A 26,186-nucleotide genomic window follows, 5' to 3' on the forward strand; every position below is an offset into this window, starting at 1 on the left:
TACAAATAACAGATCTGGTGAAAAGCAAATAGAAGTGCCCATATCAAAACCATTCAAATTAAGTAAATGTTTCTATAGGAAGGTGAGGCAGATGCAGAGTGTAAGTTCACCCCCTTTATTGGGTTTTACTTATGAAAAGCTTCACCACTACCGTTGCAGTTCTCAAATTGTGAAGTGAATTGAAAAACATGAGCCATCAGATTAGAGGGCAATATGGAATCTAGCTCTTACAACCATCTGGCCACAGAGCCCCAACCATCGCATGCTTTTTGTGTGTGCTTCAATGGAAACAAAATAGAACATAAAAAGATTTATGCTCTGTATGGATCAAAAAAAAATTTTAATGACCACAACCAATTTATTTGTCATCACAGAGGTCACAAACCTAGGTAGCTATTCATCATCACATCAGGGAATGTGTCAGGCTGCTCCCGGGGAGGCCGTGTTTTATAAACAAACTGATCAGGATCTGTATAGGAAACGCTGGTCAAAAACAGCAGGCCTGTACGCATGCACGGGATGGAAGAAATTGAAGAAAAAGTAATTATGCTTGGTAAGAGGCAGGACAGCCACTGCTGTTCTCGCTGGATGAGGAGGCCACCACTGCATCCGGCAAGCTGCTCTCATTGCCAACTTCCAAAACCTCAGGCAGATCGTTTTGTTCCCCTAAACCCTCTGATCTTTTGAAGTGACAGATTCACACACAGCATGGACAAACCAAATGTAACAACATGAATTTGATTTCTTTCTCAGGCATTTACTTTTGAGGAAATCCATTCTAAAAGTGGCAAATGTATTTGAGAAAAAAAAAGCTTCATATTTTCAAATGTTCTGACAGCAAGTAAATTTATAAAATCCACAGCCATCCATCTTAAAGACCAAAGTGTTGGTTTCTTGGCCAGTGCGATTACAATCAAGTATTTTAATCATAAGTAATCCCTAAATAAAACATTCTGAGGCAGGGTCCTGCTCTGTTGCCCAGACTGGAGGGCAATGGTGCAATCACAGCTTACTGCAACCTCAACCTCCCAGGCTCGTGATTCTCCAAACCTCAGCCTCCTGAGTAGCTGGGACTACAGATGTGTACCACCACGCCTGGCTAATATTTTTGTATTTTTAGTAGAGAAGGGGTTTTGCTGCATTGGCCAGACTGGTCTTGAACTCCTGGCCTCAAGTAATCTGCCCGCCTCAGCCTTGCAAAGTGTTGGGATTACAGGCGTGAGCCACCAGGCCCGGCCTGAACAACTTCTTAGTGTGTGTTTACTGGCACATTGCTTGAAATTATTCATATATCTATACCTGTTTTTTCCTTTTTTACCTTCCATTCTTCCAGTAATATCCTAACATCTGGGTACTTTTCTCCACTTTTTTTTTTTAAAAAACAGGTTACTATTTAGGTTTAGAAGTTTTTTACATTTTTTCCAAAAAATGCACAGTAATTATTCTTTATGTCAACTCATACCAAGAATTAAAGCTTTTAAAAGCCTCTGTGTAATTACCATAATGCACATAAATAACTTAGGACGCCCATTAGTCATGCAAACAAGCCTTAGGATTAAGAATTGGCCCTTAGACACAGTCTAGGTGTCCTGAAAGCCGCTTTAGCAGTACTGCTCAACCTCCACTGGGAAGCTTTTATCCATCTGCGGGGCCCTGTGACATGGGGTCCCAATCCAGAAGCAGGGCCAATCCTTAGAGAACCACAATCACAGAGGGAGGACCTGGAGGTCTTGACTTGCCATTTAAGAGTTACTTTATTAAATGCGTTCTTAAGAGTATCTCTGGAAAGAGGCACTGAGCAAAGATCTCAGCTTACTGTGAACACCCATGCACATTTTCATGGCTGCATGAATGGCCTGTTTCAGGTTATGGAGGCCGCCATTAGCTCAAGAGACGGACTTCTGAGCAGGAGGGAGGACGGACGATTTTAGGTGATAATAGGTTTCTTCCTCCTTTGAGGGAGCCCCAGTCAGAAGGAAAGGATCCCAGGCATCAGTCGGGTTAACACCTCTAGATCACCAAGCTTATCAAATTCCAGCAAAAGTGGCCACAGGTCCTGGCCCCAGCTGGCCTCTTCTCAGCCTAGAAGTCCAGGGGCCATAGGCCCTGCGAGGGAGTTTCACACAAGGTATCTGAGAAGGTGGGCAAAGGCAGCCATCTGTGCCTGCTCCTACCTAAGTAACTGTTAGCAGGAACAGGAACGAGACTTTCATCATGCTCAGTCTCTCCACCAACTTCATAAGGCCCATCTTCAAAGATGTTCATGTCAAAAAAAGTGTTATTCTTTTGCTCTACACGAACAATCCCTAAAGGAATGAAATGGTAAAAACAACAAAAAAATGAAGATGAAACAAAAGAAAATAAATGGTTCCTAATAAACATCCCCCATGCTATCACTAGTTACAGGAAAAAAAATTTGGAGGAAAAAAAGGAAGGACAGAGATGACTTTTATGGTTGTTAAATATGTTTGTGTAAATTTTTATGGGAAAGAAATTTGTTTGAGTCATTAAAAAAATGTCCCATGCATTTTCATGAACTATCTTTATAATGCCATGAAACTAGATGAAAAGCGGAAGGTTTGCTTAGTTAGCAAAATCTACAGAGAACCAATTTTTAAATGACATGAACTTGATATATATATTTTACATTCTCTGTAATCCCGCCTCAATTTGTCTTTTTTCTGCAGTGTAAAAGTGAGACATATTGATCTTTTCTTTAGATCAGTTTAACCAAGATTTCATCTTTTAAAAATTCTTACAATTAGTAATTTAAAACATAAGATTTCATATAGTAAGCCCAAATCACTATATGGCTTTAAATGGCAACATTTTAGGTCAGGGTTTATAAAGCATGTAAACCATATTTTCCATGAATTAAAATATACATAATTGGTGGATATTTTTGTTTTGTTTTACTATATATGGCATTTATTCATGCTAAAATAAAACTAAATTCAACATGTTATTTCAGTTAGGTCAAAATAACCTGGGAAATACTGTACATGAAGATTCTGTTGGGGTGGAGGTGGGGGGCAAAGGGAAATTACCCTTGAAGATTGCACACAGAGAAAGGTGTTCAAGAGTCATTTAGAACCAGAATTAAAACAAATTGTTGAATAGAAAAGGGACCATTTTCCTAAGTTTTCCTGATGAGTGAAAGTGTTATGTGACTTATATTAATAAATTTCTCAAAAATGGCTTATTTCCCAATCAGATGCAGTTCTCTTCATCATGGATGAGAGTTAGGTTGTCTTTTATGATATAGCATTTTCTATACATACACAGTCCAAAAATGTGGGCCATTTTCCTCTTTACCTCTCCACATCTCCATTTACTCACATCACAATAATCAAACAACTTTTCCTCACGTATCTGAAATTATACCTCAAAATTCCCCAATTTGTCTGTAATCTGCCCTTCTAACGTTACTGAATTATTAGCAAAGCAGGCCTTTGAAAATAACACATACAGAGAGAAATGTCCATATTAATACTCTGTTATTAATGTCCATGTTAATACACTGTTATTTGTATATACCATTATTTAATCCTAAGTTTTCAGATCACTAACTTAAAATTAACACTTCTAGCTTCATGAGCCACACAAATATAAAACAGCAAAAAATACTAATATTAATGATTATATTCCTACTGAAAAAAAAGTTAACTACCTGAATTAAAGTAAAGTACTGGTAGAGGGGAAAAGAATGTCAACACTAAAACATACATTCCACTATTATTAGCTTTTAAAAATCGTATCATTTAGAGATTTTTAGTATCCTACCCAACTTTTATAATATACAAATGTCTTCTAACACATTTTAGCCCAAGATGTACTAAATCATGGTACTAAATCATATTACAGAAATTAGGGAGACATTCTAATCTCTATTTCTATAAATACAAAGGTCATACCTTTCCAGTTATAAGTACCCGGGGCTCCAAATACAATGTAATGAAAGTCTTTAGTAAAAGTAGCTGCTACACCTTGCTGGCAAGAGCCAAATTTCTCATGGCCTCTCAATCGCCCATCACAAAAGCTCCAATCTCCCCCATCCATATCATCTTCAATCCTGAGATTCTGGCTCAGGACATAACACCGCCCAAAGATGTCTCGGGATTCCTGCTTCGTGTTAACATGCTGCCTTTTTTCATATCGATGAGCACATGTCTGCAAGCAGATGGAAGAAAGTAGCCCATTATTGTCTATAAACTTTGTTTTTAAAAAATTACCTATGAATAAAATGGTCAATACAGAAGTTAATTCTAAAGAGGATGATTAAGCATGTCCTCATCTTGGGACTGGATTCCAGACCGGCAAATATTCCCCAAAGTGGCACTAAGGAGACCATTATCAAGGCATATAGAAACTAGAATGTGCCTTATTCTCACTCAGAATAATCCTCCAATCCAAATATTGAATGACAATCTGTATCCATAGGCAATTTATTTGTAAATTTACCTGTCACATAAACAAAGAGAAACACCTTATTTCATTTTCTTAATTCAAATTGGCTTCTAGTGGCTGTATAAACCTTCAGAACATCAGTGTGAAAGTGGGTAATTATGTTCTAGAGAGAAATCATGGACCTGTTTTCATAGGGATCAAACAAACACAGCTAAAACAAAGACATTTCCTTTTCCCCACACTATTTCCTTGTAATCAGTCCTAACTTACACCCTGAGCTCTGAGATTATTTCCCAAAATATGCCTACTTTTAAAAGGCAGAGAGAATTACAAGGCCAGAAGAGATAGAAATAATCTCTATAATTTCTACAGGGTATGAATGGCTACCCTCCATGTAAACACAGCCTAAAAATATAATATCAAATCAATTTTCCATAAATGTCATTCCTTAAATATCAAAACTCAATGTTCACTAAATTTTTTTTCTCAAAATTCTGTATAAATTTTGTTACAGCAACCAGATTTTGAAGGAAACAAAAAGATCATATTCCAACCAGGAAGGCCTTGCCATGACCATCTAGCCCAATCCACCTAACAAACCCTCTTTTCTTTGCTATCTCTTCTATTTGAAAAAACTCAGAATAAATAATGAGGTTAAAACTACCTGGTTATTACTTTCCAAGACCATGCCCATATTTTTACTAACTTATCTATAAAGCTAGAAAATTCTGAGGACAGAAATGATGGTATTAAAAACAAAACAAAACTAGACATCTAGAGTTTTAGGAATATTTAATAAAGGTTCTTTAGTAAGTTATTTAAATCTGAAAGTTCTAAAGAAAAGTAGGTTGTGTGACTGCTTCAAAGTATATCAGGAATCACAGGAGAAATAAGGCTTTGATTACTTTTTTTTTTTTTTTTTTTTTTTGAGATGGAGTTTTGCTCTTGCAACCTCTGCCTCCCAGGTTCAAGTGATTCTCCTGTCTCAGTCTCCCAAGTAGCTGGGATTACAGGCGCATGCCACTATGCCCAGCCAATATTTGTATTTTTAGTAGAGATGGGGTTTCATCATATTGGTCAGGCTGGTCTCAAACCCCTGACCTCAGGTGATCCACCCGCCTCGGCCTCACAAAGTGCTGGGATTACAGGCATGAGCCACCACGCCCAGTCTGATTTCCTTTTGACATCCATTCCTGCTTTAAAGCAGTAAGTTCGCTAGAATGTATGCTCCCTGCTTTGTCCCCTGCTGTAAGCCTGGTGCTGGCATGTAACCAGCAGTCCAACATTATAGGATGAACATGTGTCTCTACACTTACCACGACCTTGCCCCCTGGACCTTGGCTCTGGACGGTGACCCCCATCCACTGATCTTCCTTGCTTTCTGACGTGGGGTCAGCTGTAGAAAGGAGCACAGTTAGCCTTCCAAGTGACTGCACGTGCCAGAAACCATCACTGAACAAAAATACAAGCAACTGTTTCCAAATGGCCTTGACTCTGAGTCCAGCTACTCAATAAATTCACTTACTCAATCCAGAAAAATTACTTGTCATCTCAAGGAAACAGAAGTGGTTTTTGGAATCTTTCAAAAATTTGAAACATAAATACTTAGCTCTATACAGTCACCTATTTTGTCCAACAATACCCTTTGCCCTCTCTTGATACCCAGGGTCCTGAATGCAGAAGGTAAGTGAAACTGTAAGACTAAGGGAGCCCTCCAAAATACATCTCTTAAGGCAACAATGTAAAATCTAGTATTCACAACTCCAGCTACCATCCAAACTAACACAAAAAATGGGTACTTCTCTATATACTCCCCGATTTTTTTTTTTTTTATGTAACAGCATTAAATGTTCTTTTCTTTACTGGAGATGGGAGAAAAAGACTCAGATTTACTTTAGGATCTTGTAGCTGACAATGTATCAATGCCAAACAGGAGAGTTACTGTCAGTCAGAGAGAGGGGGGACCACAAACACCACCAGGTGCTCATTTCGGTATCAATTTAAACCCACTGTGTGAACTATATGCAAATTTTTGCACTCCTCCATGAGTAGCAATACAGACACAAGTTTTAATCTTGAATCATTACAAAAATATGAAACTAAACAACTTCAGACAGAAGGAAAAATGCTAAAATGTTAAAAAATAAGTCTAGATACTGAGATTGCCAGTGGGTTTTTTTATTCTTCACAGGTCTGTGTATTTTACCAGTTTCTTAAAATTAACACATATTATTTTCTAATAAAAGAACACATGTTATTTCTTTTCTTTTCTTGAGATGGTATCTTGCTGTGTCACCCAGGCTGGAGTGCAGTGGCACGATTTTGGCTCACTGCAGCCTCTGCCTCCCAGGTTCAAACAATTCTCATGCCTCAGCCTCCTAAGTAGCTAGGACTACAGGCGTGCACCACCATGCCCAGCTAATTTTTGTATTTTTAGTAGAGATGGGGCTTCACCATGTTGGCCAGGCTGGTCTTCAACTCCTGACCTCAAATGATCCACCCAACTCGGCCTCCCAAAATGCTAGGATTACAGGTGCGAGCCATGGCCACCTGGCCAATAAATGTTATTTCTAAAAGATGAAGAAGCAAGAGAAGAACATAAACACGAATCTGCAAATCTACTTAGACTGAACATATCATATGAGGTTTGGCTCTAGCTTCTCAGTACACTAATTGCTCTGCTCAACCTACAAGAAGCCAGGTACACTGGATTTCAACATGCCTACCTCATGGTATCTTCTACCTATCCAGAGCCCTTAACAAAACAAGTCTCTATCTGAGACAGTAGGGAAAACTTTATCTCTGTTAGCCAGCTCTCATTCCAAAGGGGTCTGATATTTAAAACTGTCTTTCTCCCAAATATTTTAACAGCATGTGAGAACTTTTGGCTGATGAATACAAGATACGCTCATTCATTCTCTTCATTGCTATGAAATCAGTTTTTCCACAACCTCCTGCAGAACCTCAACACATCACTAGGTGGCAACATCCCTACACCATATCGGTTTAGAAACCACCGTTAGGAGGAGCAGCAAAACACGCGGCATCCCAGTATGATTTTTCTAAATAAAGTAAGTAAATATTTTCAGGGCAAATAAAAAACAGTCAAGTCTGATGCAATTAAAAGAGGTCCCCTCTACAAGAATAAACGTTAGTCCCCACTCTCCTCCCTCATGGCAACAGTACAGGCAAGCTGCCGGAATGAAGGCTGAGTGAGGGAAAGGAACGCACCATCGTTATCAAATTCGATCCGCGTGCATGGCCCCCGGGCGGTGATGTCGCAGCTGTACAGCCCTCCCGTCCTGTTGGCTCTCTGCAGTGGAAGCGCTTCTGCCCGCGGGGCCCCCACAAGCAACCTGTTGATGAAACAAACAATTTGGAGATTTGAATTTAATATACATTTAACATTTAAAATCAGTCAGAACTAGGAGATAGTGGGATTATTCTTTGTCTAGGAGTCCACTAATTCTTCAACAGCTTAGGCAGTGAGTGAGAACAAATGTAGAGCCCTGTGGCTGGTTCATGCAAAACGCACAAACACAACTAAACAGGGGAAGCCAAAGAGGGGATACCGAAACGAGGAAAATAGGCCTGTCTCTCACAGTATGAGCATTTCTTGCTGGGTATGATCTGGTGTTTAAAAGACACCCTCTTCATAGACTACAACCTCTAAGCCCCTATGATGCCAGGGATATCATATGAAACTCAAGAAACCAAATACCTGTGACAATGGAAGGAAAAAATAGCCACACTAAATGTAATAAGCAATAATATGTCGGTTTCTAACACTGCGCCTTCCTGAGGTAGTTTTCAAGGGTAATTCTGACCATATCTTAGATTTTCAGTTTATATACTGATTGAGAGAACCTAACTTAGGTAAGTAAGATACAACTCGACTGAATTATTCACTTGCAGCCTTGGCCTCTTTCCAATTCTTTTTTTTTTTTCCCCTCCAGTTTTATTAGGGTAGAATGGACAAATAAAAAGCAGATATATTTGAGGTGTACAAGTTGATGTTTGTTCTTCCAAGTCAGTTCTTACTTCCTTGCACTTTTGTCACATTGCAAGAGTTCGTCCTCTCTCATCCTATCAGTCTCCCACAAAGGATTCAGGGACAACTGGTGTAGTTCCACTTATGTACTAGGCACTGTAACATTCCTTCTTCTCCCCAACCAAGTGTTTTTATCTCCTATAAGGAGGCCCCCAATCCAAATCCACAGTCCTTAAAATTTCACCATCCCGCAGCTGGACAGGCTCTTTAGAGATCCAACGACCTTGTTGCTAGGTCTCTTTTGCTAACAGCTTTACTCGCCATCAGGTTTACAATCTTTGAGGCCTGGCTGACTCATGGAACAACTAGGACAAGAAACAAAGACAAAGAACACACACCTGACTGGACAGAGATAAACCAAGAGCTGAGAGTTTTGGAAACAAGGCTGGAGCTGAGGAAAAGGAATGGGAACACGAACCTGTACAAACAACAAACTCTTACAACAGAAAACAAGCCACTCCTGGCCGTCAAGAAACCCACAAATCTCAGAAGCAAAAGCAAAACAAATGAAAATACAAACCAAATAATCTCTATTACCTTCATGCCTGTTGGGTCCCAATAAAGGAATCATTCCAATAAAGGATTAACATATTTTTTTAAACCAATATCATGCAGCAGGTGCCACAGGAGGCAAGTGTACCTGGAAAGCAGGGAAGGGGGCCAGATGATGCCCAGACAGAGAAGGAGGGGTGGCTCATGGAGAACACACAGCCCCAGCACTGTCCTTCCTCCCAGATCCCTGGACAGTCACAGCCCCCACCTCCAAACCCACCCTACATTTGAAGGAACAAAACAGCACACACCAAGGTACAGAACTGACACGCAGACTTAAATTAGGAACTGGAGCAGTGTCCTTGGTGCCTGAACCTTCTTGACAGAGGACAGAGGCAAGGCCAGGGCCACAGGGGTCCCTACAGGTCTGCTCCACACCTATTCCAGTGATGTCCCTGATCCCAGGAACGCCAACAAACAAGTACCTGGGAGGTGAACTGGCCTAGACTGTAAGGTGAATGTGTTCAATTACTGTACTTGGCAGATGTCAGAGGTGGAGTCATGTGGTGGGCGCTGGAAGGGATAAGTGGGGTGCCAGGATCAGAGGCCCAGAACCCCAGGACTTTCACACTGGAAGCCCCTGAGAGAGACCAGTCCTCCAATTTTACAGATAAACAGAGGCCTTGAGGAGCTTAATTACTCATCCCCCAAGATCTCACAGCTAGTGGGTGGCCATGACGAAAATTATCTTGGTGCAATGTTGTCTCCATTTCTTTACAAAGCTGCTTAGGAAGTCAAACCCAGGACTTCAAGTTTACAACCTAGTTGAAAGGGCAAAACTTACACAAATAAAACATCACAACCAAAACTGCTCTGTATGCTGATAAAGTTAAGATAATAGAGACAAGTAGAGGGAAGGAAGAAAAGCATTATTGCAGTTGGGTGGAGTGAAGGCTGGGTAAGAGATTTCCTGTAAAGGTAACCACTGGCAAAGAGAAGCCTAGAAAAAGCAGCACAGGAGTCTCAGTGTCTTAACTGTGTGTCTTCCTAACCACTTCCTCTTCTCACCCACACCCAAGGTGGCTACTAAGTTACCTAAGGCAGGCACAGGGCTTATTTCCTGTTTATCCCATTCCCACATGCTTTCATCTATTCACTCAACAAACGCTGATTAAGAGCCTCCTGGGATGAATAAGGAATTGCCCCCACCCCTCAATCTCTGGCCTGGGGAAGCCTGATCCATGAACAGGTCATGAGGTCATGAAACCACAGGGAGCTAAAGGCAATGAGAGGATGGAACAGAGTGCTGTGGGCACCAGCACCTGCTGGAGAGGAAGGGAGGATGTCACTAAGAGATGACAGCGGGGCTGGAGGTGGCCAGGTAAGGAACACAGCATATGCAAAGGCTGCAAGGGAAGGAGCCAGAGAAAAGAGAGAAGAGGGACACAGTGGGGTGACAAGAAGGGGTCGAGGATCAGCAGCCTGGTCAGCAGCGCTAAAGGACGAAGGGTCAGAGACTCTCTGAGCCCCAGGCTTCTGTAGCCTGCTGTGTCCTGCAGGGTACAGCTGCTTTTGGGTGTCCTGTGGTTTAAAAAGCTGTGGAGGTTGTCCCATTTACATGCCCAGTCCCTCAGAGTGGGTTGGCTTCCCCCAGCCTCTCTGCCACTTGTTCTCCACTCTCTGTAACTAATATGCATGGGACAAAGAATAGACATTTAACTCGAATTTGTTGGCTGCTTACGGGGCGTGTGGTGACAAAATTTCACAAATGCCCACACCAAGCTCTTGCAGAAGAGGTCCTCGTGTCTTACATGCGGTGGCTACTGCAGATGACAGCAGACCACACGGCAGGATGGGGGCAGCAGGGTGGTTTGGGGAAAAAGGACAACAGATTCAAGAAGAGACCTGCAAACAAGAGAAACGTACCCACAGAGAATAACGTTAGCTGTTGCACTGCCTCTGGGCGAGCTCCCCCTGCACGTGGTCCTGGCACTGTCCTTCCTCCACCTCGGGTGGTCCCGCAGGGTATGGAGGAAGCAGGGGTGTTCCACTGCCCCTCGCGAATCCCCTGGGTGGCCGCGGGAGGAAGAGCCGACGCCCAGCAGCAGAGGGCGCCCCTGCTCCGGTTACACCCGGTCTCCTGGGACCCACCGCGATAAGGTGGCAGAACCCATCATCGAAAGGTAAGGTAAAGCTACACCTTGATGAGAGAACACAGTAACCCCAACCACATTCAGCAACTGGAGGCGCCTTCATCCTCAAGGTAAAGCTGCCCTCCCTGGTTTGGGAAACAAGCAAAGGCTCTTAATTCTGCCTGGAACCAGCCTTAAAGGCAGGCGATCACAGCCCATTAGCTGAGGCTATGCCTAGCAGGAACAATAAATAAGGTAAATAGAGCTGTGTCCAAACAATGACAGCAGAGAGCAACCTATCTACTTCCTAATCTACGTCATTTAGGCTCTGGGTGCTGGTCTAAGATGTTCAGGACATGGTTGGCTCCTGAGCTAGCAGAGTGGGTACAGGTCCAGGAGGGACAGTCTACACCTAGGAAGACCCTCAGCCCACACAAAATCCAATTCATGCTCAAATTCCAGCTTTCTTCCCTTTCCCTCCAAGGCCCTTAAACGCTAAAAACTGGGCCCAGGCCACCCAGATGGTTCAGTGTGAAAAGCAGGTACTCTCTGGGCACCACCAGGATGCTCACAGCAACTCCTAGGACCAGGGCAGCTGCAGCACTCATTACTGACCATCCCAGTACGTATGAAGGAAGAAAGAGCTATGTGACAACTCGACCTTCAGAGCCACAGGGACCAAGGGATATGAGTTAGGGCCTTTGTAGGGAAGTGACAGAAATTAACAGAGCAGAGCCTGAGAGGTCTATTCCCATATCTGGTCAAGGTCAAGCAAAACTAAACAAAGGGCAAGAATCTGGGTGTGAATTAAGATCATTTCAAAACCGGCCAGTGGACAATGACCTCCACTGAATTTTAAAGCTGCACCGAAATAAAAACTGCCTTGGGATTTCAACATATCAGAAACCCACACTTAAAAGGCAAAACTCAAAACCACAATATCACCTTTAAAGATAAGAAATAAACACTGAGATACTAAAATGGAATGTAAAAATCTAACGATATAACAGTAACCGGGAATATGATACAAATTCAGGTCTTTGGGGTCTAATCAGAGCTCTAGGCACAGAGACTCAGGACTGACTATCGTGCTATGAACACGAGGTTATTTCGAAATTCTTCAGTAAGCCACACTCCTGTTTCATATATTCAAGTTCTTCCCCAAAGAGAGATGGTATACTTTTGCATAAATACTTCAAAAGTTCTAAACACTGGGACATTTTAAAACGCCAAGGACAATGGCAGCTTTGCTTCACTGTCTTTGGCAATAATTGATTTCCTCAAGGATTAAAGATTCTGCCCCTAGCTATGCAAGCTGGTCAGAGGAAACATGAAATATTGCACCATTAGAACAAGAGCACTATTATTGCTTAATTTAACACACAGCCTTCTTAGTTTGTCCAAATTAAGACCTAAAAAGTTAGAAAGTAGCATTACTGTGGCAATTGTGTCACCTCTACATTTAACCCATTTTCAAACTCAGGATTTAATTTTTGCTAAAGTATTAAGTACAAATGATAGGAAATAAAAAATAAAGGACAACGGTAGAAAGCAACAGATTTCAAATTCATCCCAAGCCCCACACTCTGGACAAACCTCTTTTCATTCTGGATTTACTTCTCCATAATTCTGGATTATTATATATGTATTGATTTATCAGCTTTCGGCAATAACTTTTGGCTCCATAATATGAAAAGGAAAGAACAAACTGCTTGCCACTTCCCATCCTATGTGTTTAATAACTAGATTTAGTTCCTCTATTTGCTACTCCGAGTTTTAAAGATTTAAACCTCTATTTTCCCTTCAACTTTTGACAAAAACCTTGATTCCCTAGTTAGTGAGACAAAGCTATGAGCACTTGGATTCTTCCTTCCAAACTATCCTCTTAGTTTCTCCATGTCTTGCTATCTACCAGCTACACCTTTACATTTACAGGACCTAGTACTACCACTTACATTTTGCCTTTTAACCACAATTCAGTCATCTATTCTTTTACATAGCCAGATAAATATTATTCAGTGCTAAACCAAACTGTATTTTGATTTTCCTTTTTCTGTCTGGGAGCAGTGTCAGAAGCCCTCGGCCTCAAAGGAAACTGTTTCCTGGCATTAAGGTCAAACAGACTTGCTATTCTTACATTCTATCAATTGCTTTGTGTACTTCACATTTGGACCATGACTCTTGCTTTCTTTGGCTTTTCTCATTGCCTTTCTTTTTTCTTATATTGTTCACCTTTATCCAAGCCTCAATCTTCTCTAAGCTCCCAAGCCATACCCGCGTTAAATCAGGATCTCGTCTTGGCTCACACCTCCCTGGACCCTTCTGCAGCAATGTAGACCTGATGCTCTGCCGGGCCTGCTACACAGGATCATGCTGGAACAGCACTTCATGGCTATCCTGGGGTGACTGGATTTGATCTGGGATCTGATGTTTCCCCTTGTTTGAATTACTTTCTTAAATACTGTCCTAATAGCATATGACAGGTAAACTGAGTGACTCTGCATATACAAAAATGTCTTTATGCTGCTCTCGACAGTTTGGGTGTAGAACTCCAGGTTGAAAAACATTTTCTTCAGAACTTTGATGGCACTGCTGTAATTAATTCTAGTATCCAGTGCTGCCAGTGGAAATTCTGGTGTTAGTCTGATTCTCAAAAGGGTAACTTTTTTTTTTTTTTTTTTTTTGAGACAGAGTCTCCCTCTGTCGCCCAGGCTGGAGTACAGTGGCATGATCTCGGCCCACTGCAACCTCTGCCTCCCGGGTTCAAGTGCTTCTCATGCCTCAGCCACCCCAGTAGCTGGGATTACAGGCATGCGCCATCACGCCTGGCTAATTTTTGTACTTTTATTAGAGATGGGGTTTTGCCATGTTCACCAGGCTGGTCTTGAACTCCTGGCCTCAAGGCCCCGGCTACCTCAGCCTCCCGAAGTACATGAACCACCGTGCTCCACCGAGGGTGACTTTTACGTTCTCTACTTTACCCAAGGCATTCTGAACAGCATGATGGTGAGCCTATGTGTGACCTCTTTCACTCCGCAGACTTAGGACACGAATTTCCCAGAAACTTTTTTTATTGTGTGTGGATCGTTTCATTTGTATGTTTTCTGTCCTCTTTCTGAAACCTCTGTTAACTAGTCAGGTGGTGAACCTCCTGGGTTAATCTACCCTTTCTCTCATTTTCCCTCCTTCTCTGTGGTTCTGAGATTTTTCAACTGTATTTTCTGCTATTTATACTGAAATTTTTAATTTCAGTAGTCACATTTGCAGTCTTCAAGAGCTCTTTGTTCTGATTGTGCCTTATTACATAACAGATCCTAATCTTATTCTGTGGGTTTAACATGTTCCCAAAATTCTAAGCATTTTGCCTAGAAGTTTTCCTACAGTTGTGTTCCTGGATTATCTGTTTCTTATAGTTTTTCTGTTGGTTTACTTCAGCCATTGCTTTTTATGCTGCTAGCTCTCATCACATGCCTGATAATCCCTGTTCTCTTTTGTTTTGAATGTTGTATAAAAAGGTCCACTTCTGGCTTGCTCTCACCCTGAACAGGAATTCTGAAAGGGAGTCCTGGGTAGGGCTGCTGACTCCAGGGATTCGCTTTAGGCTGAGTGGGTAGCCAGCTAGTTATCAGACCGCAAATCACTCTTCAAATGCCAGACTGAGGACAGCTTAATTCTTGGGTCCCAGCATTCACACTAGAAGCCCTAGTTTTGGGGAATTTTTTTTTATTTTTAGTGTCATGACTTGGCCTAATCTACTTCTATAAAGAATTCATTCTCGGCCGGGTGCGGTGGCTCACGCCTGTAATCCCAGCTATCCGGGAAGCTGAGACATAAGCATTGCTTGCACCCCGGAGATGGAGGTTTCAGGAGCCAAGATTGTACTACTGCACTCCAGCCTGAGTGACAGAGAAAGACTGTCTCAAAAAAAAAAAAAAAAAAAAAGAATTTATTATTTATTTTTGTGCATTGTAATCAATTTAAGCTTTGTAAAACACGTACATGTCAACATTCCCCTATCTCCCTGCCCCCAAAAGTGCTATGGGTTTGGTATTTTCCCCACAGCCAGGGTGTTAAGTGCCAGCAGCCCCTACTCCAGACAGAGGTAGGGAACGATGGAATCACCTGGTCTCCGTGGACCCGTGTGGTCCTTCACTTCCAGACCCACTCCTCTCTCCTGGTCCCTGCTTTACCTGATCACTCTTGGTTGGGGGGCAGGGGAGGGACACATGATGAACTCTAGACTTGGCTCCTTCCCCTGCTAAGGTCATAAGCCCAGACCTCATCTGCTTTCTGCTTCTTCATAATCTCTAAACTATTAGGGAGCCTTGAGGAGCCAGGAAGCAAACCCATATACCTAGTTTGCCATCTGGAACCACAAGTCAAAATACAATCATTTCTTGCAGGCATCAGATTTTCATCCCAGCCTAGTTTCCCCCACAGTTTGAAGGGGGATGCCTTTCCCCAGCTGTTACCACAACGTCTCTCTTATCGTGACTACCACTCCTCACATATTGTGTATGCCTAAATAAAAGAATATAATGGGGAAAAACATTCCAAACTTTTTTTTGGCTAACATGTATATTGAAGCTTTATGAATGCAGATGGAAGTCAACTGACATTTGATCGTTTAAATTTATACAAACATTTAAAGTCACACATACTAAACATTCACTTAATGATCTTATTTGTATTTCATCAAGCAATTTTAATCAAACTGTTTCTTTGACATTACTTCATCAGAGAGCAATGCCTAACCCAGTTTTCTAGAACATTTCCAGGATGTTTTGAAGTTTGTAACATCCAGTACTTGCAATTATGACGCTAAATCCTGAGGAATGAGTACTGAATGTGAGCTAAATTTCTTTGCCTCTTTTTTTTTTTGGAGACAGACTCTCGTTCTGTCACCCAGGCTGAAGTGCAGTGGTGTGATCTCAGCTCACTGCAACCTCCACCTCCCAGGTTCAATCGATTCTCTTGCTTCAGCCTCCTGAGTAGCTGGGACTACAGGTGCCCGCCACCATGCCTGGCTAATTTTTGTATTTTTAGTAGAAATGGGGTTTCACCATGTTGGCCAGGCTGGTCTCGAACTCCTGACCTCAAGTGATCTGCCCACCTCAACCTCCCAAAGTGCTAGGATTATAGGTGTGAGCCACCACAGTGGCCTGCCTCCTTCTTTAAATTATTCATTTTTATTTAAAACCAAAGTTAACCTCTATCAGCATCCCCAACTAAAATGGATTGAGGTCCTTTTAGATTAGCCAAGGTGTTTAGAACAGATGACTGTGTCATTCCAAAATAGTCAGAAGGGCAGCTCTCATAAGAGAAATTTTGTAACATTCAAATACAAGGGGAATAATTTTGGGGTAAAAAACAAATCTTGCTTTGTATTTGGATTATAAAGAAAACACCTATTCTAGACCCCCTACATCAGAGAGCTATCTATGCTATGGGCATGTATGCTAGCAAGGGCACCTGGGACAATCCCTCTCTTCCTGGGGGTGCTGAGGCCCTTCCACACACAGGCTACGTTGTACTGAGCCATTTTGGGTCATCAGACCATCCTATGGAATGGTTAACGCTTCTAGCCTTAGCTAGGCTGGCCATGTGTCCAGGTTTCCCCAGGACAGTCCTGGGTCATACCTGTTGTCTAAAAATTAAACATTCACTCCACTCCCTTTCATTAAAAGTGTCCTAGTTTGCAAGATGAATGATATGGTCACCCCAGCCTTGGAGAGAAAGCTGGCAAAGAAACCTGACTGATGCAGCAGCTTGAATTCAATAGCACCACGCTTCAAATCTCAACAGTGCAGCTGCATCTGGCCGCATCTGGCCCTGGTACGGTTTCACAGGCACAGGTGAGTTATTTTGGTCTGGGAAGCCATATGGCCAGTCTCCACATGATCAAGATACCTGAGGGTAAGCTCATCTGGTCAAAGCTCACTGGCCTTATAAGAGTCCCTCTCCTTTCCCACAGCTTGACCCTCCAGGTATCCACTGACAGAAGTACTGTCTCTCCTCTGGCTGCAGGGGAAGTGCCTGCTCTCTAAGGGCCAGTGATTAACAAGGAATGTCCACACCCTCTACCACTTCCTGGCTGCCCTCAGCAAACCTGGTGGCCTGCCTTGACTGCTCAGTCTTTACTCTCCTCTCTTTAGTTAAGGGTCCCCCCCCTTTCCTGCCTTCTCCACTTAGTGAAGAAAAGCAGAGGAGGCATTAAAGCTTGTTTGTGCTTTTATCCAAACCCTGTGCCTCTGCCTCTGTAAACTCTTCTCCCTTTGAACACGAAATCAATCTACCAGACTAACACCTCATATCAGGCTTTCTAGCCTATATGCATGTTGGTGTGTGTGTACTTTATCTAAAAACTATTTTCCTTATTTTGGTGACTGATTTGGAGATCTAAAAAGACATCTGAGAACTCTGTACTCACAAGTTCTATCCAGCAGTAATGAGCTATGCTTCAGCAAATATTATTGTATTCAGTTTGTCCCATTTTATCAGTCCCAAAGAATCATTTCAGAATAACCTGGAAGGAAACTATTTCAGTATATATATGTTTTCCTACAAGTAGTTAAGATAAGGAAGGGACTTTCTTTTTCAGGGAAAAGTCACGGCTATTCACAACTATTTAGCAGCAGTCGCAGTCAGGGTTGGTGTCTGGACGTGAAATTCATACTCAAGCTGGCCCTTCTCCATGGGGCAGGGCTGAGAGGCATCTAGAATGAAACCTGGTGAGGGCACACATCTTACCATTTTCACCCAGGAGTTATCCCAAGCTTTGAGAGCAGGGTCTGGCACGTGGCAGGGCCTCAATAAGTATTTACTGAGCAATATTTACCTGGAGGCATGATTAGTAAGAGCCACTCTTCCACTGCTCTGTGAGCAGCAAAGCAAGCACCAGAGGTCGTCACTGCCAAGTGACTTGGTGGTAACACCCACCTATGCAACGAGATGAGTTGGGTAGGCAGAATGTTTTCTATTGCTGCTTTAACAAATGGCCGCAAACTTAGTGGCTTAAAACACAGTTATTACAATAGCCTTCATCTTATCTTACTATCTCATAGTTCTTAGGGCCACAGGCCAACCCAGGTCTCACTGGGCTGCATTCCTTCCTGAAGGTTCTAGGGGAGGATCTGTTTCCTTGCCCTTTCCAGCTTTTTTTTAACTTTTATTTTTGGTTCGGGGGTTCACATGCCGGTTTGTTATGCAGGAAAACTCGTGTCACCGGGGTTTGCTGTACAGATTATTTCATCACTCAGATACTAAGCCTAGTGCCCAACAGGAAAACTTTCCCTGACTCATGGTTCCTTATTTCATCTGTAAAGCCAGCAGGCGAGCATCTTCAAGTCTCCCTCTTCCACATTACCAGAACCACTGGGCCCATTTGGATAATCCAGGATACTTCCCTGATTTTAACATCAGTTGATAAGCAACCTTGATTCCTTCTGCAACCTAATGCTCCTTTGCCATTTAACCTAATGTAGCAGCAGGTCTGGAGGGTCAGGACTTAGGCTTCTTTGTGAATAGCATCCTGCCATCCACAGCAGGAAATCCAAACAGCCTCTTATTCACATTCAGTTGTGCTCAGACACCAAGAACTCAGATCCTAACAATGGCTTAGGTAAAAGTATTTCAGGTTAAGTATTTCCAAAGGGCACATTCTGGGTTAACCCTCTCCATCACTCTCTACTCTTGAACTGCACTGGGCTTCTTTCACACCCCTCCAACCACCAGCACTCTCCCAGCTCAGGACCTTTGCACAGTTTCTTCTTTCCTCCAGGCATCCTCCCACACTCACCCCTTCATGTCTCTGCTTAAAAACCTTCCCCGAGGCAGGTGGATCACGAGGTCAGGAGATCGAGACCATCCTGGCCAACATAGTGAAACCCCATCTCTACTAAAAATACAAAAATCAGGTGGGCATGGTGGCGCGTACCTGTAGTCCTAGCTACTCGGGAGGCTGAGGCAGGAGAATCACTTGAACCCAGGAGGCAGAGGTTGCAGTGAGCCGAGATGGCACCACTGCACTCCAGCCTGGGCAAGAGTGAGACTCCATCTTGAAAAAAAGAAAAAAAAAAAAAAAACACAAAACCTTCCCACTTTCCAGGCTAGTTCAGGTCCCACCCTCTTATCATTTGCCTTTCCTGCACAGCAATGGCCACAGTTAGTGATTATACGACTGTGTGTGAGATCACTTGCTCACTGTCCTTCTCCCTACCCAGAAGGTCAGCTCCGTGGGGGCAGGGGCCACACCTGTCCTCGTCACTGTTGCATCACCTAGCATCCAGCTCAGTGCCTAGCACTTACAGGACATTCAATGGTTATTTGTAATGAACAAGCCAAGTAATTTACACAATTAAAAGACAAACTCCAGTATTAATAATTCCAACATAGCAGACTTAAAACTTTGAGAAACCTTAAACCATTTCTAAAGTAAATCCTCTAAAGGTAGAAGAAAGTAGGGAATATCCCTGTCAATGCCCCTGCCCGGGAAAGTATCTTGGATTATCCAGATGGGCCCCATGCAATCATCCTTCAGCCCAATACCAGTAAGCCACATGCTCCTTCGAAAGCTCTAGTTCTTTTTTTTTTTTTGAGACAGAGTCTCGCTCTGTCACCCAGGCTGGAGTGCAGTGACGCGATCTCTGCTCACTGCAAGCTCCGCCTCCCGGGTTCACACCATTCTCCTGCCTCAGCCTCTCCGAGTATCTGGGACTACAGGCGCCCGCCACCAAGCCCGGCTAATTTTTTTGTATTTTTAGTAGAGACGGGGTTTCACCGTGGTCTCGATCTCCTGACCTCGTGATCCGCCCGCCTCGGCCTCCCAAAGTGCTGGGATTACAAGCTTGAGCCACCGCGCCCGGCCGAAGGCTCTAGTTCTTAAAAACAAACACAAAAAACCTTTGTATTCCATGTATACTGTGATTTTCTTTTTGAGACAGGGTTTTGCTCTGTTGCCCAGGCTGGAGGGCAGTGTGTAATCATGGCTCACTGCAACCACCTCCTGGGCTCAAGCAATCCTCCCATCTCAGCCCGAGTAGCTGGAACTACAGGCGTGTGTCACCACACCTGGCTAATATTCTGTATTTTTAGTAGAGATGGGCTTTTACGGTGTTGCCCAGGCTGGTCTCGAACTCCTGAGCTTAAGCGATCCTCCTGCCTCGGCCTCCCAAAGTGCTGGGATTACAGGTATAAGCCACTGCACCCAGCCCTGTACTGTGATTTTTAAAAAAAAAAAATTGTGTAAGAGTTAGATTATAATTAACATAGCATTGTTTTAAACAAAAAGTTTTGTCCGCAAATCTTTGAGTAAAAGTGATGCAGAAATGCCAGCTGCCAGGCTGAGAACACGACCTTTCACTCCTCCACTCTTTCATTCAGCACACATTTCCTGAGCTCCTTGCTAAGTGACTGCTCTGCCCTGTGCTGTGACTGGGCCCACCTCCCCACCTTAACTAGACTTATTAGAGGAGGCAGTCATTCTAATTTCCAGCAATTCCTACTGTAATGCATTTGTAAGAGCTGCAAAGGAAACAGCACTCTCAAAATCAAATGCTTACTAACAGCTTAGCCTTACAGCAGTTTACTCCAAATACCCACACCACATTTGGGAAACCAAAGCTAGGGCTGAGGATTTTCAAAAGGCAACTCTAGTTAATGCAAATGCCCTTATCTGTAACTTACCAGGTTACAAATGCCAAAATGAGTCCATTAATATGGGTTTTGAGAGAATGCTTAGGAAACTTCAACTTGGCAGATGAAGCTTGAACTTTGTTTCTAATTTTACGCTTGCAGAACTAACAGCACTAGTAATTTTGAATGTTGGTAACTGGTTTTTTGGATTCCCCACATGGCTACTTATAGATGAGAAAATGCAGGAGAATTACCCTACACCTACTGATGGGGTCACCGCCTGGAGCTGGCCCACCAGGCTCTGTTTGCACTCCCGCACTGTGCAATGCTGCCCATTCTCCAAAAAGCACGTGCCCAGCCCCCAATCCCCTCTACATCTCAGCTCAAGCATCACCTCCATTAATAAAGCCTGGTCCTTTCCTGCCTCCTGTGTTGCTTTGTTGCTGCTCACACCTTTAGACAAGACTTGCTGCCACTGACTCCCACCAGTCCCTATTCCCTGGAAGAAATCACGGAAGCCCAGCTTGATCTCATTTGAGCTCCTAATTTTACAGAAATAGGGACAAAGGTTCAAAGGGAGCCTCACAGATTGCATGGTCAACTATGCAGCCTGCATTTAAGGCCTCTGGTAATCAAAGCAATGAACCACCTGTAAAGAACTGGAAGGTTGAGGGAAGCCAGAGAAAGAAAACGGACTACATTCCACCTCTTTCTAAATCAAATTCCAAAACCATATTTCATTACAACATCTACAAGAAATCCCTAAAATGTCAAGTTCCTTCACAATCTTAATAGGTAAAATTGCCAAAGTAAAAATGGAGGAAAAGATGATAGAGAAGATAATATACATATCGTTAAGTACCATGTGATTTCAAAAAGAACAGATTTTTGAATCATAAAAGTAGATACCAGAACACTACACCACCACTCCCCTCTGTCCCTCGGATTATTAGGAGTTTGCAGGAGCTCAGAGCAGACAGTGAAAGTGGCCATCTTGAGGCGAAACACAAACAAGGGTCGGTCACCAACTTGATTAACGTTAGCAGTGAGAATAAACACCAGGGGCTCCTCTTTACTGCTGGAGTTTCAAATGGTAACACTAGGAGGGTACCGTGCAGAGAGCCCTTTCTAATTTTTTCTTCCCCTAACTGAAAATGTACCACTGCCCGTATATTCTGCAAGGTTAGAAACTATCCACTATGATCATTCCTATCTTGCCCCCATGAGAAAAAAAAATTTTTTTTTTTTTTTAGGCAGTCTCGTTCTGTCGCCCAGGCTAGAGTGCAGTGGTGTGATCACAGCCCACTGCAACCTCCACCTCCCAGGCTCAAGCAATCTTCCCGCCTCAGCCTCCCTAGTAGCTAGGACTACAGGCACATGCCACTACACCTGGCTAATTTTTCTATTTTTTGTAGAGATGGAGTTTTGCTATGTTGCCCAGCTGGTCTCAAACTCCTGAGCTCAAGCAATTCTCCTGCCTTGGCCTCCCAAAGTGCTGGGATTATAGGCATGAGCCACCACACCTGGCCAACGAGAAATTTAAATTGTGGGCTCACTGCTCTGATTTAAGAGCAGACAGATCTAAGTGTCTCTGTGACTTCCCACATCCAATTCACTTTTGGCCCTCTAATTAGATTCAGTTGGGAACTAGACCAAACAGTGGGAGGAAGGACAGCAAGGTAGATGGATGTACAAGTCAGTCGATACTTGCCAATTTGTCCTCGAGTTTGCTGGTTGCTCCTCTCTTCCACCAGATCTTAGACCTTTTCCTCATCTCTAGCTGCGTTCTCATCCTGTGGCTGGAAACACCATCCATTCACTGATAACTCTCAAAACACCTCTTTTCAGCCTCAGCCTCTCTCCTGAACTCCATACTCAGATATTCAATTGCCTACTAAACATTTCCACTTAACATCTCATATTTAATACATTCAAAATAGAACTCAGCTTCTCCCCCAGCCAGGCTTGCCATAAGCATTCCCTATCTTTTTTTTTTTTTTTTTTTTTTGGATAGTCTTGCTCTGTTGCCCAGGCTGGAGTGCAGTGGTGCAATCTTGGCTCACTGCAACCTCTGCTTCCTGAGTTCAAGCAATTCTCCTGCCTCAGCCTCCTGAGTAGCTGGGATTACAGGTGCCCACCACCACACCAGGCTAATTTTTGTATTTTTAGTAGAGAGAGGGTTTCACCATGTTGGCCAGGCTTGTCTTGAACTCCTGACCTCAACTGATCTACCTGCCTTGGCCTCCCAAAGTGCTGGGATTGCACCACCGTGCCCGGCCTCCTTCCCTATCTTTATTTTAAAATTTTTTTCTTTTGAGACAGAGTCTCGCTCTGTCACCCAGGCTGGAGTGCAGTGGTGCAATCTTAGCTTACTGCAACCTCCGCCTCCCAGGTTCAAGTGATTCTCCCGCCTCAGCGTCCCAAGAAGCTGGAATTACAGGAATGCGCCACCACGTCCAGCTAATTTTTTTGTGTGTATATATATATATTATGTGTGTGTGTGTGTATATATATATACACACACACATACGTATATGTATCTATGTATATATACACACACATACGTATATGTATCTATGTATATATACACACACATACGTATATGTATATATGTATATACACACATATGTATGTGTATATATGTATATATACACACACTATATATACACAGAATAAATATATTTATATATTTAAATTTAAATAATTTATATAATATATAAAATATAAATATATATTTGTACATTATATAAATATATGTGCATATTATATAAATATATAAAAATATATTTATATATAATTACATAAATAATATATGTGTATATATTATATATATACACACACACACACACATACAAAATATATATATATTTAGTAGAGATGGAGTTTTGCCACTTTGGCCAGGCTGGTCTCAAACTCCTGGCTTCAAGTGATCCACCTGCCTCAGCCTCCCAAAGTGCTGGGATTACAGGCTTGAGCCACCATGCCCGACCCCTTCTCTATCTTACTAAATGTACACCATCTACCCAGGTGCTCAGGCCAGAAACCTAGGAGTCATCATTGATTCTTCACTTGCCCTTACATCCCACGTCCAATGCATCAATAAAGTCTACAGGCTCTACGTCCACATTTTACTCTGACCACTTCTCAGTAGTTCCTTTTCAGTATTCTCACTGCTAACTTTAATCTAGTTTGTGACCAACCCTTTCATTTGTGTTTTGCCTAAAGGTGGCTACTTGTACTGTCTGCTCTGAGCTCCTGTAAACCCCTAAAACAAAGGCCTGAGCCACCATCACATCATACCTGAACAACTACAGCATCATTCTAACTGGTTTGCTTCTACTGTTGTTCCACCCCAGCCCGTCCTCCACAGAGCAACTGCTGTTCTTTGCACATCCCAGGTCGTATCACATCACTCCTCTGCTTACAGCCCTCCAGTGGGTTCCGATGGCCAATGGAATGAAATTTGAATTCCTGCCACATTCTACAAGGCCCATGGTGAGTGGCCCTTTCTCTCCCTCTCCAGCTGCGCCCCCCTCAGGTGTGCACTCCTGCCGCACTGACTCCATTTCTGTCCTTGGAACACAGCAGCCTCATTTCCATCTCAGAGTCACCGAAATCGCTTCCTGTGGTTCCAAACACTCTTGACTCACATCTTCGCTGGTTGCATCCTTCATATTCCTCAGGGCTAACTCCACCATCCCTTTCTTTTTTGGAGAGGAAGTTTTACTCCTGTTGCCCAGGCTGGAGTGCAGTGGCATGATCTCGGCTCACTGCAACCTGTGCCTCCCAGGTTCAAGTGATTCTCCCGCCTCAGCCTCCCAAGTAGCCTGGATTACAGGCATGTGCCACCACGCCGGGCTAATTTTGTATTTTTAGTAGAGATAGGGTTTCTCCATGCTGGTCAGGCTGGTCTCAAACTCCCAAACTCCCAAAGTGCTGGGATTATAGGCGTGAACCACCGCACCCGGCCAACCATCCCCTTTCTCACAGAGGCCCTTCCTTGAACATCCTAGCTACCAGCTCTAAATCACCCTACATTCACCCGATGTAATAATCTTCACAATCTTCATCAGTACCTGAGATCATGAAAGTCAGCTGCCCATCTTTCCTCCCCTAGAATGCTGTTAGCTCCACGGGCACAGGCACTCTTCTTTTGTTCCCTGAATACAACACCTGGAGCAGTAGCTGGTATATCCTTGGCATTCAATAAATGGGATGAATACAACCTTAGGTAGGTATTATTCATGCATCCCAATATTTTTCTTCGCCAAAAAAGTAGCAAACGAACTACTCACATTTGTAGGACATTCTATAATTACAAAATCCTTCGCATATACTTTTATTCAAATATCTCAGCAATTGGGGGGCAAGTATCTTCATTCCAGAAAATAAAAATCCAAGGCTCAGACATTCCCTGACATGGGCAGGGCTTCCAGCCCAGTGCCCTTCCCACTGTGCAGCATTCTTCCCACCACAATTGGGAGCCCTCCTCCTCCATCTAGCCACACCCTGGCCATCCAGCAGGAGCTGCCCCTCCTCCTCTCACTTCCCAGGCACACAAGGACTTTGACGCCTTTGCTCACATTTTCCTGCCACCTTGCCCCCAACCCCATAAACACGGTCAATTACCAAGCTCCAGCTCCAGGCTTTACCTACGATTTTGCCTTCAAGACCCCTAACTCAAGTTTCATCATCTCCAAGGGCAAGTACTTCTCCCAATTTCACTTTACTAGGCTATAAACTCCTTGAGGGCAGGAAGCAGATCCTGCTTTTTTTTGTAACCTTAAGGGTGTTTGGAGAAGAAAAACCAAACTCTAGTTTTAAATTATACTTACTGGATAATCCAGTTGGGCAAGTATGAGCTAAAATTCACAGTGGAACAAATCCAGCCTGGAATTTTCATGTTTACACAGAAAGTTGGTTAAAAGGCTGAGGCTCTCTTTTGACTATAAACTACAACTTCACATTCAAAAGACTAGATTTCTAATAACCTTCTAAGAAATCACAAACATAGCCTACTTTCAAAGGAGGCAAACAAGCTATTATTAATAATGCCTCAACAGCTATCATCTCCTATGCTCTCATATTAGGTACTCTGCCTAATAATATGAGACACTATATAAGAGACATAAGAGACACTATTGCCATCACCCATTTTACAAATGTGGACACAAACTGAGAAGACAAGTAACTTGTCCAAGGTCACATAGCTGCTAAGTGACAAACCAGGAGTTGTGCCTAGCACTCCCGGGCTCCCAGATCTTGCTCTAAACCACTACACCGAGAGTCTCCTTTCTGCTTGATTTGATGACATCACTACACCCCAGTTTACTCATTAAAAAAAAATCTATTACAAGAGCATGGTCAGTTATAACTAACGTCTATTAAGTACTTTGAGATCTGTGCTAAAGGCAAAATTAAAGGCAAAGAATACCTGTTACCTTTTACTGGAGCCCAAGACCAGCAATTTT

The 26,186-nt window shown here is 43.0% G+C and overlaps 1 protein-coding gene and 1 long non-coding RNA gene across 10 annotated transcripts in view; one reads left to right on the forward strand and one right to left on the reverse strand.

The window, feature by feature from the left end:
- LOC116810658 (uncharacterized) overlaps window positions 1–9,008 on the forward strand; it is an 89,990-nt gene extending 80,982 nt beyond the window's left edge. For all 3 annotated transcript variants that reach the window (XR_004370345.2, XR_009214225.1, XR_009214226.1), the window contains exons 5-6: window positions 7,279–7,478; window positions 8,726–9,008. This is a non-coding gene — a long non-coding RNA (uncharacterized LOC116810658). The remainder of the gene's footprint in view (window positions 1–7,278; window positions 7,479–8,725) is intronic.
- The window catches only part of ITGA6 (integrin subunit alpha 6), a 221,439-nt gene that overhangs the window by 32,720 nt on the left and 162,533 nt on the right, over window positions 1–26,186 (reverse strand). For 6 of the 7 annotated variants that reach the window (XM_032755357.2, XM_058441070.1, XM_058441072.1 and 3 more), the window contains exons 2-5: window positions 7,639–7,763; window positions 5,724–5,803; window positions 3,915–4,170; window positions 2,175–2,306 (exon numbers count right to left, since the gene is read on the reverse strand). In XM_032755357.2, coding sequence (XP_032611248.1) covers window positions 2,175–2,306; window positions 3,915–4,170; window positions 5,724–5,803; window positions 7,639–7,763 — 593 coding nt within the window. Of the gene's footprint in view, window positions 1–385; window positions 503–2,174; window positions 2,307–3,914; window positions 4,171–5,723; window positions 5,804–7,638; window positions 7,764–26,186 lie in introns of all 7 variants that reach the window. The other variant, XM_058441078.1, reaches the window with a different exon arrangement.

The sequence above is a fragment of the Hylobates moloch genome, unplaced genomic scaffold, assembly GCF_009828535.3.
Source record: "Hylobates moloch isolate HMO894 unplaced genomic scaffold, HMol_V3 SCAFFOLD_1, whole genome shotgun sequence".
Lineage (NCBI taxonomy): Eukaryota > Metazoa > Chordata > Mammalia > Primates > Hylobatidae > Hylobates > Hylobates moloch.